Source organism: Pteropus medius, unplaced genomic scaffold, assembly GCF_902729225.1.
Source record: "Pteropus medius unplaced genomic scaffold, Ma_sr-lr_union100, whole genome shotgun sequence".
NCBI classification, from domain to species: Eukaryota; Metazoa; Chordata; class Mammalia; order Chiroptera; family Pteropodidae; genus Pteropus; species Pteropus medius.
In genome coordinates, this window is record NW_024349798.1 from 15,697,656 (window position 1) to 15,717,227 (window position 19,572).

The 19,572-nt window shown below is 41.1% G+C and overlaps 2 protein-coding genes and 1 pseudogene across 4 annotated transcripts in view; all 3 read right to left on the reverse strand.

The window, feature by feature from the left end:
• Positions 1-726: 726 nt before the first annotated feature.
• Positions 727-8,907, reverse strand: ARL6IP1 (ARL6 interacting reticulophagy regulator 1). Its single transcript, XM_039885435.1, has 6 exons — positions 8,753-8,907; positions 6,505-6,638; positions 5,929-6,048; positions 3,720-3,837; positions 3,054-3,138; positions 727-2,408 (listed from the first exon to the last, which is right to left on the reverse strand). The coding sequence occupies exons 1-6, from the start codon at positions 8,786-8,788 to the stop codon at positions 2,290-2,292; spliced, it is 612 nt and encodes a 203-aa protein (XP_039741369.1). The 5' UTR covers positions 8,789-8,907; the 3' UTR covers positions 727-2,289.
• On the reverse strand, positions 2,673-2,788 carry LOC120620659 (uncharacterized; annotated as a pseudogene).
• Positions 8,908-11,213: 2,306 nt separating the features above from the next.
• SMG1 (SMG1 nonsense mediated mRNA decay associated PI3K related kinase) overlaps positions 11,214-19,572 on the reverse strand; it is an 89,192-nt gene continuing 80,833 nt past the window's right edge. The window contains exons 59-63 of one of the 3 annotated variants that reach the window (XM_039885431.1): positions 19,095-19,306; positions 18,830-18,936; positions 17,883-18,062; positions 17,692-17,798; positions 11,355-15,707 (exon numbers count right to left, since the gene is read on the reverse strand). In XM_039885431.1, coding sequence (XP_039741365.1) covers positions 15,630-15,707; positions 17,692-17,798; positions 17,883-18,062; positions 18,830-18,936; positions 19,095-19,306 — 684 coding nt within the window. In that variant the 3' untranslated portion in view covers positions 11,355-15,629. The other 2 variants (XM_039885432.1, XM_039885433.1) reach the window with 2 other exon arrangements.

The window sequence follows — 19,572 nt, forward strand, 5'->3', positions numbered from 1 at the left end:
GGAGTTATTTCTAAACAGAACTCGTCTGTAATCCTAATGTAACAGAAATGTACACATAAATCAGATTCATAAAACGAATCTTCGGTAACTGTTCGAGAACGATGTTAACATCACACATAGGAATGCTGTTTTCTAGGATTTGACATTTTCAGTGATTGAGAATCACTATATTCTGTAAATGGAAATGCCACTCCTAAAAACAGAATGCTATCAATAGAATGATGTCACTTGTTAAACTTAAGACTAGAAATACTACAACGATGCAAAAATAATAAGAGCAAGGTATTTCGTGGCAAACTTCGGGGAAAGTTAGGACTGTAATCCACGAGTTATCTTGAGGTTAACGCTGCAGCTTCAAAGTGCCACTGGCAAGTTCTCGGGGCAAACAGGAAATGGGCGGAAGTGCAGACAAAAGTTGCCCACCCCTTATTCCCTGAGCGCCTCATGTGTGCTGGAGACAGAGGTGCCCATGGTTCCCTGCCTGTTGTCCCCAGCACTGGGCCCTCTCACAGGTCATCTTTAGGGCCATCACTTACTCACTGTGTTTCCTTTTCCACCCAGCATGGTGCCCGGATGTTTGCTGAATCAATACATTTAAGCCTTTTACTTCTTAAAAGAGTATCTTAAAAGGCATGTAATGATCACACAGAGTAGTTCCTTAGTCGGAGCCATAAATCCGACATGTGAGTACTGTACTGGCTAAGGAGAAAGAAAGCTGGACACGAAAAGGGATTCCGGCTTTTATTTTTCCCCCTTTTCACAAAACAAAGTAGAAGAAATATAGGATTAAAACCACAAAAGTAGTTAAATTGGTAGAACACCTACGTATACACAAAAAAAGATCCAGATAAGAAGACAGGCTTATTTACAATGAAGAAACACATGTAAATTAAGGTAGTTTGTGGTTTTCATATGAAACATTAAAAAAAAAAATCAAAACATATGCTACACGGGTGCCACTGTTTACAGAATATTGAAGGGGAGAAAACAACACTCATTTAGGGACAGATATACCACAAAGTCCAAGTTTTACAGCATCAGTGCAATAAATTCACCAAACTATATTACAGCTAGTTAGTCAGAGTTTAAGAATTGTTCCCAAATCTGTCACATTTTCAGCCCTCAGATTCATTCCTACAGATTTCAACTACTCTCAATTTCTAGCTACTAGGAGGGAGAGTGATTCTAAGACGCCTTCCAAGGAGGTCCAAAGTCTGCAGACCTCAGGGCACCTACCACCCTCACAGTCTGCTCACACCAACAGCCCTTGTGCTCTTCAGAGCAATATCTAGGGGAAAAGTCAGACGCCAGCACAGTCACCACCTCATAAAACGAGAATCTTGAAGCTTACACCTTTAAAGGCTTATTCTGGTCTTGAAAAATCAGTAGGAAAAGATTATTTTCTACTGAATCTTGACTAAACAAAGGAAGACGTTTGTCTTTTATTGGCTGGTTTTGAAGTGAAGGTCACAGACGTGAGTCTTAACCTCTTAGGTACTTTAGTTTCAGTCAGCTGAAAATCTGAAAAGTAGGCTAAAAACGCTAAACCCAAGCTTTTGGAAGCCTGCTAATGAAGTATTTAAGGACCTGCTGACTGAAATCTAAGTGCAAGGGGATGAGAGCCGGTCAGATCCACCATTTTGGAGGGAGGATCGACGTTTCCTACAAACTGCTCAGCTTTGCACCAGGAAGAAACCGGCACCTACCAGGGCATGGAACCAGTTTCATTTTATTCCATGAGGATTCTTCTCCCATGGTTTAGAAACGGAATGAGGAATGCATCTTAATTGGTCTCTTCATCGAAGGGCTAAGCTTGGTCTCTATATGCACGGAGCCAGTTTTTAAGCAGACTGTGTTAGCAGACAGAACCAGCTTCCTGTAGCCACAGACCACCACACCTGCGTCTAGCTAAAGCGAAGGGCAACTCGAACAGTTATCCAAAGTCACTGCTAACCGTACTAAAGGGTGAAGTTCACCACTATATTATTTTAAAGGAAGGTGCCTAAAAGTAAGAATTCAATTAACCCTGGGTGAGAAAAATCAAAACAAATGATATTCGCGAATGAGCTGTCCTTATGAGGCCAACTGATGAGAATGCGCCCAGCTACACTTGACACGAAGACACTAAGCGTAAAGCCTTAGGTGACAAGTCTGAATTTCTAGTAACGAAGGGCAGAGGAGGGCGAGCAAAGAGCGGCTTCTGTAACATGTTAGAATCCAGGGAGCATCACAGAGACTGTCCCTAAGGGCACTGTATACACCGGCAATCACATGAATGAAGCAGATGTGTTATTCGTTTTTCTTTTCTTTTTGTTTGAGAAGCTTGTTTATCTCCCTCTTGGCCATTCCAATGTACTTCAAAATGATTCCATGCTGGTTTAGTCCGGGAAGCAACAGTAAGAAAGTCACTTAAAAACAAACAAACACACACAATTAAGGAGGCAGCAGGTAACTTCCTGCATGTTATTACGTTTTAGAAAGGCAGTTTCCCGGACTGTCAGGCACTCTCGTGGGAGAGAGCAATATGAAACCCATCACTTCTGCTGGTATTTATTCCCAGAACCTTTGGCTATCACAGCTCTCAACTTCACTGCTTATTATTGCCTCTTGCATGTTTCTTTCTACCCCGGTTATGTTCTTTTCCTTTTTTTTTTAATTATTATTATTTTTTACACCTACAGGACCTGGTCTTCCTAGGTGGTCTCCCATCCAAGTACTAACCAGGCCCGACCCTGCTTAGCTTCCGAGATCAGACATCGGGCTTGTTCAGGGTGGCATGGCCGTGGACCATGGACCATGGACCATGGATCCACTGGGGCGCGAACCCAGGACATTCTATGTGAAAAGCAGACGTGCTAACCGCTACACTATGGAACCACGTCCTGGTTATGTTCTTTGTCTTAACTTCCTGCAAGACCACGAACCCTGCAGGCAAGGACCCGGCTGTCAGTCATCATTCAAGACTGCCACACTTCCGGGATCAGCGCCTTGCACGTGGCAAGCACGCGCTGGGTCAGTGACTGTCGGCCCAGCCGGCCTTCCCCGGGGCTTACCTATCAGGTAGGTGAGCAGAAGGTTGTGGACTTGCTGTCCCAGCCAAGCAACCGCAGCAAGAGACACGGTCACAGCCACGAAGTACTGAACAGAAATAATGAGAGCTGGTCAGTGCCGGGAACAGGCCGAGGGGCATTAGCACGAGGGCATCGTTTCAAAAGGTTAGAAAACAATTCCGTTTTTCTTACCATTTTTAAAAAATACTTAAGGTCTATATGTTATATAAAACCCATAGAAAACTCTTAGGTTTACTTTATAGAATTTAGATATATTCCCTCCTAGAATGACTGTAATTCTATATTTAAGTTAGTTTATAAAATGAATTATACCAATTTTACAATTGATAACTTCACATAGTAACTGCATGTGAAGCTAAGAAAATAAACGCTTTTTAAGTATGTCTTTTATTTCAGTAAAGAAAAAGAAACAAAAATTTCACCCTACTAGAACACAAAATTCAATGTAAAATGTAATTTTAACTTCCAGTGACTCAGTCTAATGCAGATAAACATTTGTGGATGTACTCAAGGAAGTAATCCAATGGATGAGGAACAGCAAACTACATTCAAACAGCAAGGCGATCATTATACTACAGTGAAGTAAAAACTAACTCAATCTTAAAATTTTGCTTCATTTGAATAGGTCAAAAGGAAAAAAAAAAGTACCATTTTCGGCTTTTCTTCCTTTAGCGTGAAGAGGCGTCGCCACCAGCCCACTGCCCGGCGTCGCGTTTTTACAAGATTGCTGCAGATTTCGTGGAATCTCTGCTGTTGCTCAGTGGTCCTGGGAAAACAAAATTTCCCCTTCACTATAAGCAAACCTCTGTGGTAAACTGAGATACACCATCCTCTCAATTTTAAAAAGCTATCTTCCAAAGAAAGTCTAAATAAAAAAACAACAATGATTCGCCCTTATTTCATAAAGATGAAAAAAGTTCTTGTACCATTCAGACACCTCCAGCCCAGGAATTAAGTTTTTACATCAACGTACATGTGTCTGTGTACAAAGTAATGGTGATCTATGGTTCCAAAGCCACGTCTGGTTAATGACGTGATAAAAGACTCATGCAGAATTCAGTATAAATTAATTTCTCTATTCTCATATTTTTCAGATCCCAGTAAACCCTGCGTTGTAGCCCACCAGAGTCGCACTGTTTTGAGGAAGCTGTGAACTTTCTGCTGAGCGCTCCGCAGCAAGGTGAGTACTACTAGAATGCGAAGCATCACACCCTCGACTGGGCTTCATGCTTTTGCTGCTGAGGCAGCTACACACAGCTCAGATCCAAGTTCTTTATAAGTTTAGTCCCACTGAGGGAAAACATAAACAAAACAGCAGTAAAGATACAAAAGATCCTCCAAGAAAGCCTTTTTTATTTATAATTTTTGAGGATTCCAATTAAAAAACAAAAAACAAAAAAACTGCCTTTGTGATCTTTGCTATGCAGAGGTAATGGCTGCTGTTATAACGTAGGCCCCACGCTGGGGGGCGTGCTGCCTTCTCTCTAGTCCTGTCCCCTAAAGTTGCAGTGACGGATACAGTGGGAAGGTTTCTGCTGAGCCCTGGAACGTCTTGTAAACAATTTGCTCTTATATGCTACCCATGGTCAGGGCTGGGCTGTGGCTATGCTACAGTGTTCTTCCTTCCCATAAAGATCAAACAACAAAACTGCTCTGTCATGTACTGAAACTCTGTTCTTTTCCCCAGGAATTACGAATCAGCAGATTAGAATGCCATCTGGCTAATAAAGTCAAGGTCAGAAGCTGATTCCCTTTGTTAAGTTGCTACATGGTATGGTTACAAACTTGCCAGAAAAACAGCAGCATAATTCATTACTGCACATGAAAAACAGTTCAAAGGACATTTCCTAATATTCATCCACTCTGCTATGAGAGAAACATCTTAAAATAAACATGCTCAATGATCCTTTAACTTAAGCAGACTCCCCGAAAATGCCTGAATTTGTTCTCAAAGATCCAGAATTTAAAATTCTTCCCTTTACAGAATTATTTTATAATGTACTATTATCAGGAGAACAAAACACTAAAGGCACAGTTGACTGCTAAACATTAAATAACCACGGGAGAGAAGAGCAGCTAGGAGAAAAATATTGATTCCGACTTCTAGTTTTGTTCATTATTTGGATTAAAAAGTCAGAAATGCAACATTCCAGAGAGAAATTAAAATATTTTAATATGACCCACTTAAACTATATCTTGGGAACTCATAAGTAACGAATTCGAAGACTGGCATAAATGACATCAACCATCCACACGGATATACAACTTGAAGCTATTCTGAAGCACTTGCCGTGCATTTGGCTAACTACGGCTGCACTGCCTTCAACCTGAAACAAGACCAGTCTTAAAAGTCAAAATGTTTCACAGCACCCAGAGCAGTGCCTCACATAAAAGTAGACGTTCGATAAATAGTTGCTAAATAAACAAACATAAATCTATCAGTTACTGTTTTCAAATTTATTCAAATTTGTTAAATATTATATTATCCTAATATCAATGGAAATAAATGTAGAATGTAAACATACTACTTTTATGGAAAGCTTGCATGGGTTCTACAGTCCTTAATAAAACATTAACTATAAAAAAAAAAAACCTCTTACTTCAATAAAAAGTTCTAGAAAGGAAAAAGAAAAAGTCAAAATAAATGCTAGACCATATAAGAACTATGGAGCTTTAAGTACTGGAAATTCATGATTTATATATGAATCAGCTAAGAAACTCTTCACACAAAAGCAATAAATCTAATCCCGAGATATCTGACGGTAGGCACTTCTCTGTGCTTAACGACAGCATACCAATCAGAGCCACCAGGGTTAAAGTCTCAGAAATTAGCATGCCAAACCACCATGCCACTTACCATTTATTGGAGCCAAAAATTCTAGGCGCTAGAATGGGAACAAGGTAGTCAGCCAAGCACAAAAACATAACAAAACTGGAAACACCGGACAGAACAGATGGATCTAGGTAGTAGATGGTCCTGTTAAAAAAAAAAAAAAAAAAATTAATAAAGGTTAGAAAAACACAGTCATTATTCTTAGTGAAGACATTTCTTCACTTAGCCCTCTGATTCTCAAAGATGTTACCTGCCCTTTTCATTCTAATTTTCTCGTAAGTGGTTTTCTGGAAGCTTCCTGGTATCATAGATGCAATGTCAATATCAAGAGGAAAAAGCTCTTTGGGTCCTCGCCTGTAAAGGATTCTAAGGCCAAACGTTTGAGTCACTGATTTTTTCAACTGCATCAGATTACCGAGTTTACGTAAATACTACAGATTTTGAAAACTAGGCAAACTGCTCTAAGAAAAAACATTCTTTAGAGATTATACATTACAAAAGACTTAAGGCACTTCCTATCATCAGTGGAGGCTGTGTATTTATTACCTGAGCCCTTATTAATAACAAGCACGATCTTAAGTAACTGAATAGCTCACTTACAGAAACACCAGAGAAATCACACCCATGATGGCAGGTGGAAACCAGGCTCTTTCCCATCGCAGGACCTTATCGGCCATCAGCATCACTTCTCCCCATCCTTGCAGCTGCTCTTCCAGACTTGCAGTCTCTGCAGCCTGCACGTGATCAACATCGAAAGCCATCATTTTACTGCTCTCAACATGTCTGCGGTTCCTAGAGTTAGTCTTCCAAGGCACCGAGTATATAAAATAGCTGTTAACCAAATCGCTATCTTAAACAAGTTAGTTCCTACAAAAACTGCAATTTTGGTACCAATGACAGCAACCAATGGAGAAAAAAAACTATCACTTAATGGTCACCTTCCAAGTCTAAGAACTGGGCTACTCTTTTCATATATGATGTCACAAAATCCTCACAGAGCCCCTCAAGGTATGAATAATTAGATCCATTTTACAATTAAAGAATGGTTAACTAAGTTTCCCAAAATCATGCACTACTAAGCGCAGTACCCAGGATATAAAATCACATCACTTTATGTTTGCTCATTTCGGGTGGTTAGAATCGATCTGTTGTTTCGACATTTCATTGATTCAAATCCTTACCCCTAAGTCCATTAGGAAAGCCTCGACCTGAACAGCACTCAATTTCTAAAATAGCTCTTAGTGTAATGGAATCATTTGGATGTGACATCATTTGCACAATTAAGGAAAAGTCCCTTCACCAATTTCTGTGAGGCAGTTTAAGCTCTATACGTCTCCTCTACAATGCTTCACACATTAGTGGGACATTTTGGTTAGACTTCAAATTTCTCTGCAAATCTGATAATCAGCTGAAAGTAGACTTCTAGGATGAGCTAATGTGGCAAAAAGCCCTTAAGCTGATTTTGGTAGAGGAAAAGAAAATTAGAACAAGAAACTCATGTGTCCTTTTAAAGTTATCGCAGGGAAATATGCAAATGACAGTAGACAGTGCGGCTTAATCTTAACAAAGATGCTACTTGTGCCAAACTGATCACCATGCTTAATAAATAAGAGGTTATGATGTGAAAGAAACTTAGCTAAGTACTTTATATGCCTATACTTTAATCCTCCCAACTAGGTAAAAGGAAGGTGTTGTTACTATCCTCCTTTTACAGATGAGGAAACTGTGATACCCAGAGGGTTAACAGATATGAATCCAGGAAATCCAAGGCCAAAGGCCTTGTTGTCCTTCGAGTTACGCTGCTCTGCTGTAAGGCCTTTGAGCTCCAGGCCGGGATCTGTCATTTCAATAGCTGTGTGAACTCTGGCAGCCCCTCTGCACTTCCATCAATCCTCTTAGAGAAACCTTGCTAGGACCAATTACAGAGATGGTAGGTGTGAGTGTGAGCGTGTGTGTGTGCGCGCGTGTGTGTGTGTAAGGGCAGGTCATGCATTTCTAAAAACGAATGCAAAATGAAAATCACAAATTCGTTTGCACCTGGGCTCTTGGAAAATCGAGTATCAGAAATTAAATTCCTTGCTCCCTCACTACTCATGGTGGTTGTGCTGCGTGGCCTGCCTTTTCCTGGGGGAAAGCCAACGGAGAAAATGCACGGGTTTCTCTCGATTTTGCCTAGATCCTCTGTGAAATTCGTAGTGACGTCAAATTTGTCCACCTGTGATACAACCCGACTCCAGTTCCTTCGGACCCCTGCTTATTCTAAAGCCGTCCTGTACCCCCGCTCCCGGCTCCCCCGCGCCCCCAATTCACAAATTCCAGACAGCCGCCTGGACCTCCCGTTGTCCGCCCAGCTGGCCCCAGGTCCCGGTCCCCTGCCGTGTCAGGCTACGCCTGCTCCAACACAAATTCTCGGCAGCAGCCCTCTGACCCTCCACCCTTGCCCAAGCAAGGGGGCAAAGAACGAGGGGGCATCACGGTTAAGATCGAAGGGAAGGAAACTCGGAGTCGGCTGGGGCCTAGGCCCCGAAAGAGCTCGACAGGCCCCTCGCGGCCCTGCCCGGGTCTGCACCCCAGGTTTGTCACCGCCCTCCCCGCACCTTTCCCACTTCCTCCTCAACTCGTATTCGCGGTGACCGATCACGAGCCCTCCTCGCCCCTTCGCGCACCTTTTCCAGGGCATGTTAGGGGTCGACATAACTAGTGACCGCCACGCAGAGGCGACCCAAACAGCCCGAGGGACCGGCGCCGCCGCGGGTGACAGGCACGAGGCCGCAGCAGCGCCCGGCCGAGCCGCGCGAAGTCCAGAGGCTCCGCTCCTTTCCCCGGCGACGCGGCCGCGGGGACTCACCAGCAGGTTGGTGCTGCGATTATCTCCCTCCGCCATCGTCCCCGAGGTGCCGCCTCAGTGAGCGCAAGCCGCAGCCCAGAGGAGCCGCCCTCCGACACCCGCACGGCGACCCCGACGCGAGGGCACGCCCCGCAAACCGCTTATATAGGCCGGCCGCGTTTCCCGACAGCCCCCGCGACGCTCGCTCCTCATTGGACGGATCGAGCCCAACCTGAAGGGGAGCGGGACCAACTGCTGCCCAGCGCATGGCTTGAAATCGAGGTCACGGGAGAGCGAAGAGACCAGGGGGCGGGGACACAGAGTGGCCAATCAGCGGCCAGGAGCGGTGCGAAGCCCCGCCCAGGCTTTTCGAAAGCTGTTGAACGGCCGCTGTCCCCGGCTTCGCCTGGCCTCAGTGTCCCCAAGGTTGGCCGCCACCCTTTCTCTCGGACTTTCTGCTGGACCTCAGAGCAGCTAAGGAGACTCTCTGAAATTTAGTTCTCGAGGAAATATGCTACGCAGTATGAGGCGGAGGGCAGAGATGGGCAGGTTTCGCTAACCTGGCTATGATGAAGGGGGCCTGCTGGGGTGTCCTCCTCCCGACCAGGCGGGTGCCCTCCGACCTCGCTCTGCCCCTAGGAAGCCCTACCTTTCTTCTAATCTCTGCCCTGGCTGTCCTAGCCGCTCCACTGACCCCTTTAGCCCGGATTTGTGACCCGGAGACTCGTGCTTTTGAGGACAAACTGAAAGAGCTATTTATGTAGATTTTCCCTATTTTTTCCTTCCTACCCCTTGGTAAAAAAGGCCTTAGTTGATTTGGGGGCGGGAGAGGGGAGGCGGTGATCTGGGCATAGTTTGAGAACTCGTGGAAAATGCACCAACTTATAAAGCTGCTTTATTTACATGGGGTAAAAAAATTGGGTAAATTCTCTGTGAGGCACTTGACGAGCTGTTTCTCCAGGACTGGTTTTGACAGCACCTTTCTTACAGTAGAGGTCGTGCTAAGGAAAGACGCAAGCCCTCTCACAAGCAGTGGAATTCATAAGCAATTCAGGAACTAGATGAACTGTGTTGAGGCACCTCGTCTTTTCTCTCCAGGATTTCAAAATGAATTAACAAGCACTCTGATTTTCATTTAATCGAAATCTTGCCCAACGACCTAGATAGATGTCTGTTTTGGGAAAATTTGCCATAGCTTTTAACTTCATTTTTTATCCTTTTATAGTCATCTACAGTATGCCATTGAATTTAAATGTTTTAAAAGCATTCCTTAGATAACTACCAGGTTTTAAAAGCATAAAGAAATGTGAGAAAAGGAAGCTACAGACCACATGTCACCCCTAAGAAAGCCAGAGGGACCTGAGCATTGTGAATTTCAAGAAAAGGTGGGATCTTTGAAAAAATAAAGCATCTTGATCAGACAAATGCTTGAGGGGGAAAGAAGTCTTTGCAAGGGAAGGGGACTCATCAATAAAGTGCTACTTTGGGGAATGTTGGGGATGGAGATAGGTTACATACGTTAAGACACGGTGCGTTGACTTAGAGACCCGATTTGATTTGGCCGGGCCCTCCCCTCTCTCCTAAAGAAAATCAGAAGTCTCAAACAATAAGCAGCCACATAGTGAATATATATTGAGCAGAGTGCAAAATCTTCCTGTAGGCACAGTAACGCCCATTTCCAAAGGCAAGGCCACAGACTTATTAGGCTTTAAAAAGTGACATTTCTTAAACACACACACACACACACACACACACACACACGCACGCACGCACGCCCTGACATTGCTATTTTGAGAAGTCAGCTTTTGCTACAGACTACTTCTCGTTTTCACCCAAGTTCCCCACGTACAACTTGATTATACACCAGCTTGTGAAATGGAAGTAGTTGAAAACAAAAGGCAGCAACTCGAGCAGCTCAGGTTCTTTTTTGTCACTAAGAAATGCGTTCCCAGGGCGATAGCACCCTCAGGGCCTGCGGGCACTGCTAAAAAGTCTTTAAAATTCCAATTGGCCTAATTAAAAAAACACCAACCCTTAGTATTGCTTTCTTTTGAGCTTTGTTTCTGTAATGCAAAAACAGGATGTGATCTTTTGAAATGTGCCGGATAACAAAACAGTTAACAGAAATCCTAACACAATCTAGGAGCAACAAATGCAATCTAATTTCCAGACATTAAAACAAAATGGACATTTTTTCTTCAGAGCTTTTGCACGCCAGGAAATATGTCAGTAATGTTCTATAGTTTTGTTTTTAAATACTGACGATGTTAAGTTTAATAAATTGTGCCTTAATACTGAGAACTTTCCCATTGAAGTAAAATTTCTACTGATGTTCAAAAATACTATAGCATTTTAAGGGTGGGAAAAAATTCTTTGAGAAATTTTAACTTTTTTTGGAGATATTAATGTTTAAAAAAAGCTACTCATCTTCCAAAATTAAGTTTTCTGGAAACTATTGCTACCAATGAATTCAGAGCTTAAATGCTATGTCTTTTAAGACTTTATTTTTTGAAAAACAAGTATTTCATACAATCTTTGCCATGTTAATGCAGATATGCACAAAGTAGGCATGTATTTTTGTTTTTGCAAAAGATGCATTATGAACATTTTCAGGAAGCTGGTGTGATTTATTCAACTTTTAATCTTAAATACAATCACAAAATTATATCCATCAGGAGGCATTACAACCTTTTGTACATAGAAGCCACTTTATTTATACAATGTGTATTAGGACAAGGAAGATTCAGTTCAACTCAATTTGCTCTTTATAGTAAGGGTAAAGTAACAAGTAAAATGAAGTATGATGTTCCCACTGACATTACAGGTGGAAATATAAGGGCAATTTAAACCAGTAAAATAACTGACATAAGAACTTTAAACAGGAGCTGAAACTGGGACTGCCAGGAAAAGAAAAACATCAGCCTATTTTGAAAGGAAAACATTCCAGAAGTCTGCCTCTCAGAACGCGTCATTCTCTTAGGTCTATCCCCTTCGAAAGTCGAGCTAACTGGATGACTTTTTTTCATCAGCATAGCCAACAGCTTTTCCCCAGGAATCACAGTCAAACTCCCATAGAAAGCAAAAGACATGAAGCGGTTCGTGCTATACAACTAACCCTTGAACTTATAAAGCTGCTCTAAATCGGAGTCCATTTGCCCATTTGTAAATAAGGGATGGTGACATTGTTACCCAGGCCTACAAAGCAGGAAAAATGCCACAAACCCTTGGGGGCATAACAGTAAATTTCCCCTTCCCCAATGTTTGGAAAAATTTGTAAGGCTAGTTTTTCCCCATAGGAGAAATCTTTCTAATACAACCCAAATACTGAAAACGAAGTCTACCTTCTTTAATACAGTCCACCTCTTTGATTTCAGGAGGGAGGGGGGAGTTCTAGCTCTAAATTACTGGCACTTTACAAGCTCAAGAAGACATAGGATGGAAGGTCGGTGGTTTTCATATTCATCTAATCTGATGTAAAACAAAGGGACTTAAATGTGGTAATAGTAAAACATGTAGATGAATAGGGCTAAAAGCCTAATTGTAGGTGCTTTCTTGAATGAAAAGGATTGGGAGAAAAGAACCAGCTCCTTACTGCCAAAACAAGTGAGCCCCAGAGTAATCACAAATATGTGGAGGAAAATAGGCCAGGAAGACTTTTCAGTTTCGGTTTAAAGTACTGCCTATAATACCTCGGATTGAAAAGAACCTAAGATTGCACATCGACTCTAATATTTGGCTGTACTTACATTGCCCTGCGTGGCATTTTTTAATGGCTCTTTCCTTAAATTTCACACATCAGAACAACCACAATTAAAAAAACAAAAACGATGCAGAGAACAAACACTGGACAATTTTAAGAAAACTACATACTAAGCTTAGGTAATAGAGGCAAGTGTTAAGGGCAGAAGTGATGGAAGTTTTTTTTTTTTTGTATTACAGACCCGCACCCTGAACCTGGGGTTTGGGCTCTAAAAAACCAACATAGGGAAGCGGATCAAGAGCTCGATTATCAGTTCTCACACAGAAATCTCAGCTATCACAAAACAACTCACCCCGTGTCGGACACAAAAGAATCTTAATAATCGTCTAGTGAATTATGTTGAGAACTCACGACCAGAAATAAGGAGATACTGCAAGACATACCAAAGAAATAGTAAAAGAGAAATACAGACACTTCCATAAACCATTAAGCTTCCACAGCTTTGTAGAGAATCAACTGAACTTCAGGCCATTCTAGAAAACTGAAGACAACAAAACACAACTTCAATTTCCAAGGGTACTCTGAGTTGAATTAGAGGTTGTAGGTTATTCTGTACCCTCTGAATCTTGAGAGCAAGCAGATCCCGTTTTCCACAGGTATTCTGTCATCAAAAACGTATGACTTCATAACCACAGCACTCTACACTTTATTTTACAAGATAATCCCCCAAATATAGCCCTGACCGCTCAATCTGCTACATTGCTTGGGCCTTTTATTGCGGATTAAATTCTGTTGAGTTCCAAACGGCAAGGCCACCCGCAGAATGACGTCCCAGAGGAAGCCAAACTGTCCAGACCGGAGTCTCGTTGTCCAGAGTGTAGTGAAAAGCAGCTCTGAAGTCATGAGTTGTTCATATCTGCCCCACAACCAAACACATAGAAGCCACACTATTCTCTGAGGGACCATTTTCAAATAAAAGTGATGGATGATTTACCAGAGGCACGTGTTTTTCATATAAAGCTGCTTCGTTTTTGCTTGGATAAGGTGCTAGGTACCTCTGAAGCCTGAAATTCACAGGCGATAAAATTTACCTACTTCATTTATCTTCTTTACCAAAGAGAAAGCAACTGCTAAGTACTATCTATAGGGACAAACTAGTGTGAACTGGTTTAATCATTTTGATGGAAGGTTTCCCTTCTGACAAAGAATGTTGCTGAAAAGACTTTCATCTTGAGAGACTTTCATCTTGAGAGCGGAGGTAATCAAGTGATGAATGCAATAGCTCCCACGGCCTCCAGGAAATAAAGCAGCAGCATGCAAAACACAATATGGCATTATTATTCCAAATAGGTTGTTTTAATTGTGAAACTAGGGTTCGAATAATGAAGAAAATAAAATTTGATACACTAGGTTCCTTATCTTGCTATTAGACATATGGGTATTCAAAAATACCACCTTTCTTGCAATATCTGTCAAAGTATTTAAAAAGCACTGATACTGAAATGCATTCTCTGATGGGTATTTAATAAAAAGTATAGATTAATGTGGCAATCAGAATACAGAAAAGGCCAAAGCTATGTGAAATTTTTCTTTAACACCTTTCAAGTTTGTGAAAATTGGCAACTAGAAAGTGATCACAGCCCTAGTCTCTAAGCTGCAGGAAAAAAGGACTAAAATAAGATTTTAATCGTATTCTACTTTGTGCTGATACGTGATTTTAAGGATCTTACTTTAGTCTGGATTTTTATTTTGGATCGACAATTGAGCTTACACAGTCAGTACTGAAATGCGATGCTAAATTTAAGGAAACCCTGACCATGAATCCACTATAATGTCTTACTAAACAGCCAACCATTAAAATCATGCAAAAAGTACTTCACAGACTAATTGAACTTAAGATGGTGGTGGTTCTCGTTTTTGCTGACGTTCATGTACATGTCCTAAAATGCCAGGTAAACTAAAGCACTTCTAACGTATGCCTTGTAAATTAAAAGTATCCAATAGGAAAACCAAATTAAAAGAACGTTTCACTTTGCCTCCACCGGAACATCACTTTATTGTTAATCTGTCATCAACAATGTCAAACTCTAATAGGTACTCTATCCTGGTTTTTAAAAAGGTAAAAAGATTACACTGGATTAGCTACTTTCTATGAAAGAAACTACAGCAATCACAGAAGGGGGGAAATTTGAATGACCTCCAAAAAATGCACACTATAAGCAAAGGGGAGTGTACATGAAATCAAATGTCTGTTAGATTCATTACTTTTGAATGCACAGTGACGATTCTGGAAACTGTACATGATAGAATCACAGAAATGACTTAAATAACCAGAATTACATTTTGTGTGTGATCATCAGACCTTTAAACAATCCTTGGATTTTCCATGTGGTTTTGGAGAAATTTCCATTTATCACTCCAAATGTGAGTTGTTGACAGCATCGAGATGGAAGTATATGAAATATAAGGATTGAACTAAAAGTGAATTGGACAGATGGCTAATCTACCAGAGCAGGTGAAAGGGGGCTGGGGAGGTGGCAGGGGACTGGGGAGGATGGTGATGGGTTGATTTTTTTTCCCTTCATTTCAGAAGTAAGTTCTTCCACTGTAGTGTATCTGTTACATAGCTCTCCGTTTTCAGTTCCATTTCTGAAATGCTTATCGCATCGCACAGCCTTTTGGTACTTACTGGTCAACCCAACCAGTACTGTTGCCGAGCAACAGGCGTCACCCGAGAATCTGGATGCGTCAGATCTGCCTTGGCTGTGATTTCTTCGCGGCCCCAGTTTTCTGTCTCTGGGCGGGGTTGGTTTGTTCCTGGGTTGTACACACAGGGTCAGGTGGAATGGAGTTCCAAATCACTCTGTGCTCCGCGGCATCCCGAGTTCTTTCTGCAGCTAACCTCCTGACACGTTCGCAGCTGTTCTGAGGCAGAAAGACAGCCTCTGTGTTCAGGCGGTGAGCTTTCTTTCTTTCACCCTTGACCCTGGGGTTGCGGGCCATGGTGTTGGGCGTATCCCTGAGTGCAGCTGCCCTGCAGGACTCACTTGCTAGCGCACCGGGATTTCCTAGGTTTCCTCAGAGTAAGCCCCAAGCTGCATCACCGCCGACTGTGGTGTGGCTTTGGATGCCTGAGGCTGAGTTGGTTCTGGTGGATGTCTGACCTCGCTTAACCAGACTCATCTACTGTCTTGCCATTCATACCCAGGCTGTCCAACCTTCATACAGCTGAGCCAAGTTATCTAGATTAGTTGCTTCCTTAATGACATAGTCAACCTGTAAAAATAGGCAGGATAGTATTTAAAGACAATTAAAGCTTGACAGGACATGGCCCATATACAAATTGTTCAAAAGTAAGTTTATGATCACCCAAATTAATCACCTAAAGGAAATGCGGTTGCTATGGTAGAAAGAGATTAAGTAAGCTGAGCTTCCCTCATGATCCTACAGCTGACAAAATGTGCCGAGAAGGTCACAACCCTCCTGAGCCTTATGAATCCTTAGATGGAGAGCGAGCCCCACTGACCCCACAACTGCCCTCGGGGTTAAACACGTCAAGTCACCGGGTAAATACTTAGGTGATGTGTAAAAAAGCGCCCAGCAGATTCTAGGCACACAGCTGGGTGCTCAACAAATGCTCACCGATTCTGACTTAACTGAAGTTTTTTATTTTAAGAGACACAATCGTCTCTATATCCAGAGCATCCATCGAGGTCCAACTATAGAGTAAATGCTCACGATATGGCTGAATTATAAAACCTATACCAAGAGTTGAAAGAACTCTAGCCTTACCCCACTCCTATGAGACCCTTTTATTCACGTAAAATAACTGTCAGAATAAAAAGTGCAATAGCCAAGCCTCCTTCAAAAGGGTGACCAGAGAGCTACGACAGGCAGTCATCTCAGAGCACTGTCCTCAGTTTTTGACAAACTTGACGAACTGTTTCTAAAGAGTGACTCTTGACCAAAAGGATGTAAGCCCAGGTTCTATACAACAATGTAATAGTGTTTAAAATAAATTAAAAAAAAACCTTTTCTCGCTGATGTTAAAATTGAATCGTGGATCCAACAGAAAGTAGTATATTCGGTCTCAAATTTTTATAGAAGAAAAGTTATATTTGTAATGGAGAATTCAGGAAAACACTGCCCTTGACCAAGTTATCTAACTTTTGTCAAAGATGGCACAAACTGACACATTTAAAATTCTTAATGTAAAATTCTGACATCACTGATGTAGCATTCCTGCCAAAAACGTTGACTCTGAATCTAATTATAAGGAAAATATAAGTCAAATACAGACAGGCATATTCTGCAAACCAAATGGTCTGGACACACCAAAATGTCAATGTCAAAAGAAAAAAAAAAAGCTGGGAAACTGTTCTAGACATTAAAGAAGACTAAAAGTAGACAAGCATATGAAATGAAGGATGAACCTTGACCATGGCGAGTATGGGGGTGGGGTGGACGTGGTTTAATGAGAGGAGGGCTAAGTAATAAAGGACATTTTGGCATAACTAGAGAAGTCAGAAAATGGACTGAATGTCAGATGAAAGTCAATGCTGACGTCAATTTTAAGTTTGAGTTGATAGTTATATAATTATACTGTAGCTGTATATTACAATGTTTTGTTTAGGAGATATATGCCGAAGTATTTAGGCATAAAATTTATGCTGTCTGAAACTTACTGTCGAATGGTTCTGAAAAACTGTCTATACACATACAGACACAGAAAAGTGAAGCAGCTGTAGGAAAACATCAGCTGGTTTATCAACTCTGGGTGGACTATGTGAGCATTCCTACAGTTCTGCGGGTTTGAATTTTTCAGAATAAGCAGCTAGGGGGAAACAAGTCATTCTCAGATTTATAGATACAATAATACTAATGAGAAAATTTCAGAGTAATGATTTCAGACAAAGTGACACCTAAAAACACTTTACAGATACTATTCCTGCACCCAAAATGTCATCCTCAGTCCTCTTTCAAATCGTCTTTTGGTGGAGGAGAGGGTCAAGTCACACCTTAAATTTCTTTAAAAAAGGGCTGGGGAGAAAAGAAAGTGCTAACAGTGTAGAGTCAGAGTAAAACAGTGAATATTTGACAGTCCCAGAGCTGCTACTCAAAATCTTCTGTACCCTAAAGTTTTAAAAGATTTAAGTTTCTTATTTCCTGATGAACCACCAGGAACAGGGTGAGGTATCTTAAAATCTATACCGTTTCTGCAGCATTAAAATGTGTAGCTCAAGTTATAAAAAATGGTCACCTGTTCAGCAACTGACATCCTCCTATTTGGATCAACATCTCGGCCCTCTAACTTGGCTTTCACTCTCTTCCACACACTCACTGCATACGAGTTTCTCTCTTGCACAGCTATGAAGCAATGGAAACATATGTACGTCAGTCGGACTACTACTTTGCATAACTATTTAAGGCAACCTTGTTCTAAATAATTACCTTTCCCAGTTTTAGGGTCTCTGACGGCCTTTTTAGGACTACAAGCAACACTCTTGCCAGTTCCCGGAACTGTGCTTGGTGGAGTATCTGCTGATGTAGCAAGATTTTTCTGAATTAGCTTTCTAGCATTCTGTGACATGACATCAGGCTGAGTCTTCTGGCCAGTGTTGCTTCGGACTGCTATAGAGAAAGAGTTAGAAGCTCAAGTTACATATAAACAGAAAGTGGAGGGGGACAAACAGTAGAAAGCAGGGCGGTGCTCTCTCAATCATCAACTACAAACGTGCAGCCTTGAAAACTGATATGATTTTATAACCTTAAAGACCTCATCCCTTGAAACGGAAATTGACTTCCTAAAAATATAGCCTAAATAGACTTTCATATACAAATTTATACAATGATGCTCCCTAGCTTCTTGTGGCATCAAAAAACTATAAATATCTTAACTGTCCAACAATGCAAGATTAATATGGTAAAGTCACAGAATGCCATATTAAGTTTGGCCATTAAGTCATTTTAAAAAATATTAATGACAGGGAAATTAGCCATTTAATAGTAAGTGGGAAAAGGCAACATTCACAGAATGTTCCCAGTTGACGAGTATTTATGTGCATGCATAGAAAAGTCAATCAACAAACACAGAGTGGTTTTACCTCTAACTGGAATAGAACTACATATTTTTTATTATTTTTCTAAATTTCCCTAAAAAGAATATATTTTATAATCATATAATGAATTATTTAAAGAGTATTTGAACACAAGAACTTTTAAAATTAAGCCAAAATCTGTTCAGTTTGCGATATGACAGAATTTAGGGAAACCTTTTTTAAAAAAAGGTAATGACTATAAACATATTAGACACTTACAGTATAATTAAAAGTCTTAGCTTCTATATGTAGATTAGTAACAGGTCAAGATTTGGGTCTTTCTGAAGTAGGGAGTCCTACCTGCAGCAAAGGATGGCTGATACGTAGCTGATGACGTTGGACTTGAACATTCATTTGTTGCATCGGTGATTAAGGGTGATGCAAAACTCACTAAATTATTATAGATACTGAAATACAAAATAAAATGGCTTTTTTATGAAATGTTTTACCATGTAACAGCTCATAAATATGAATAAAACAAAAAATTAAATGAATTACATAAACAAAACTGAGTACATCAGAGGTTCTGCTTTCATTTTAAATTTAGGCCAGAAGGCACTCTTACCTCTGACTCTGTGTTTTCAGTTCTTTCAAAGTGGGAGTTATTTCCTGGAGCATTTCAACATGTTCTTGACTTCGAACCTGACCCATAGCTTGGACTAATGTAAACAGCACCGTCTGAATGTTGTCTTGCCACGATTTATATTCACCCAAGAACTGCCTAACACTGTTCTCATAGGGGACATCTTCACCATCTGCCAGAGCAGCTTCCTCATCCTAGAATTCACATTAATGATTAAGAAAAACCGGTGTTTGTTTCAGTAATTACTCTTAAGACAGTATCCTTCTGAATAACAGGGACTAAGTGTTTTCCGAAGGTCAATTCGTTTAAATCGCTTATTACAATTTAACTCTTTTTCTATAGGAATCTTGTTTCCGGCGCAAAATAAAAATTCTAAGTAAAATAAATCCTAAAATTAAATGATGTACTGTTTTGTAATGATCAAGTAACTGTGCCTTTTCTGGGAGCTCAGTTAGTTTCC

Bases quoted from the DNA above. Each gene is read 5' to 3' on its own strand.
- ARL6IP1 (XM_039885435.1), bottom strand. From the start codon at position 8,788: ATGGCGGAGGGAGATAATCGCAGCACCAACCTGCTG. The intron at 3,838-5,928 runs GTAAGTGGCATG...TTGTTTTCCCAG, and splicing joins ATTTTTGGCTCCAATAAATG to GACCACTGAGCAACAGCAGA. The intron at 3,139-3,719 runs GTACTTTTTTTT...ATTTCTGTTCAG, and splicing joins AGGAAGAAAAGCCGAAAATG to TACTTCGTGGCTGTGACCGT.